A 1,905-nucleotide genomic window follows, 5' to 3' on the forward strand; every position below is an offset into this window, starting at 1 on the left:
TAGTATATCATCTTCCTCTGAATCTATGTCTGTTTGTTGCGTTGTCTCGTTGCATGTCACAGTCATTGGTTCATCAAGATAAGTAATAGTAATGTTGTATAAGTAAAGTAATGAGAGAAAAACAATAGTAATAAGCATTGATTCATAAGAAAAGTTAAAATGCTTTGATAAATTGCATAATTTTTTGAACATTGAAGGTCTTATTGCAGGAATTAAAACATGCGAAAAAAATAAAATCTTTTAGTAAATCAAAAACAGTGCTTGTTTTAGCCTTGCTACCCCGAGGCTCGTCGGGCTCTGGTTGTTCTGATGGTCCAGTTATTGAGGCGGGCCCCTCTGCTTACGATCTGTATGAAAGGGCCTTCCTCCCCCTCCTCCTCGAGAACAACACAACAGTCCATGTCATTGTCCTCTAAGAACAAGTTCTTCACCGCCGTGAGTGCTTCTTCTTCTTCTTCTGCCCCATAGATAACATCGGCTGGTTGGAAGGTCTGCTCCAAATATGGTATTGGTTGTTCCAGTGGATAGTAATTAGTAAGGACCGCGCCATAGTGGCGTCCAGCTATTGAATTCTTCCTAGATATACTCATATCCCAGACCGAAAGTAGTGCCATGCTTCTTGAGCTTTATGGGCTTAGCGATTCCTTGAAGGTTCTTACCGAGCCCTTTTCCAGGTTCATACCCACACCAATTCAGTATACTTTCAATCTTGTTGCCCCACTATTTGTCTTTGTCAACGACATTCACCCGTTCGATGTGATGTTAAGTCTATTCTCCTAGATTCCTTCTTCCTTCAATCGATGGAATGGTCTGGCGACTGCATATAGGGTTGCTACCGTCGCCGTGAATAATCACCTCTTGATGATTCCATTTGAATTTCACTGCCTGATACAGCGTTGATGCTATAGCTCCAGCGATATGGATCCACGGCCATCCCAACAGCAAATTGTAAGATGTTGGCACGTCTATCACTTGGAAGTCAACATCGAACCAAGTTGGTTCCATTTGCAAACACAAACTAATTTCCCCAATAGTGGACCTACGAGAACCGTCAAAGGCTTTTACGTTGATAGATCCGTCTTTTATCTCGTGCAATCCTTTGCCCAATTACTTGAGTGTTACTAGTGGACAAATATTGAGACTGGAACCCCGTCGATCAGGATTCTAGTGATAAAGTAGTCCTCACATTGCATAGTGATGTGCAGCGCTTTGTTGTGACCCAAACCTTCAGGTGGTAGCTCATCTTCATGAAAAGTAATTTTGTGACTTTCCAGCACATGTCCGATCATGTTGGCCATTTCTCCGCCGGTGATGTTGCTTGACACGTATGCTTCACTTAATACCCTCAACAAAGCATTTTTGTGTGCCTCAGAATTCTGTAGCAAAGCCATGATGGAGATTTGCGCCGGTATTTTGTTCAGCTGATCAATGACCGAGTATTCCTTGGCTTGTATCTTTCTCCAAAGATCATTCGAACCGGTCTCAATGATGGGTGATCGATTGGAGGCTTACTTGCTTGACTCAGCTAAGTGTTCCGGGGAATAGACCCTACCAGTTCTTGTCATACCCTGTGCAGTAATAGTTTCCTCAAACCTACCCTTGCCTTTCCTCCTTGCCTCGGCTGTATAGTCTTATAGTATAGCCTTGGTATGGAACGGTGTCATGGCCGACATTGCTACTGGAATTGGCATGGCTATCTTTACCCCGAACGGAGCATGTGCTTTGGAAGGTAAAACCGTAACTTCAAATGGTGCATGTGCGTTTGTTGGAGACACGAACTCGACCTCAATTGGCACTGGTGCCTTTGCAGTTGCTTCAAACTCAAATGGCACAGACATGTTTATCTCAGCATCCCCAAAGGGTTGAATCTGGACCACAATTGGATTCAGGGTAACTATTGGCTTC

At 43.5% G+C, this 1,905-nt stretch overlaps 1 protein-coding gene across 1 annotated transcript; it reads right to left on the minus strand.

Moving 5' to 3' along the window:
- Nucleotides 1-768: 768 nt before the first annotated feature.
- On the minus strand, nt 769-1,391 carry LOC138869514 (uncharacterized). The gene is made up of 2 exons (XM_070147136.1): nt 1,226-1,391; nt 769-1,097 (listed from the first exon to the last, which is right to left on the minus strand). Exons 1-2 carry the CDS (start codon nt 1,389-1,391, stop codon nt 769-771), a joined length of 495 nt encoding a protein of 164 aa, XP_070003237.1.
- Nucleotides 1,392-1,905: the final 514 nt, after the last annotated feature.

This window comes from Nicotiana sylvestris, chromosome 5, assembly GCF_000393655.2.
Source record: "Nicotiana sylvestris chromosome 5, ASM39365v2, whole genome shotgun sequence".
NCBI lineage: Eukaryota > Viridiplantae > Streptophyta > Magnoliopsida > Solanales > Solanaceae > Nicotiana > Nicotiana sylvestris.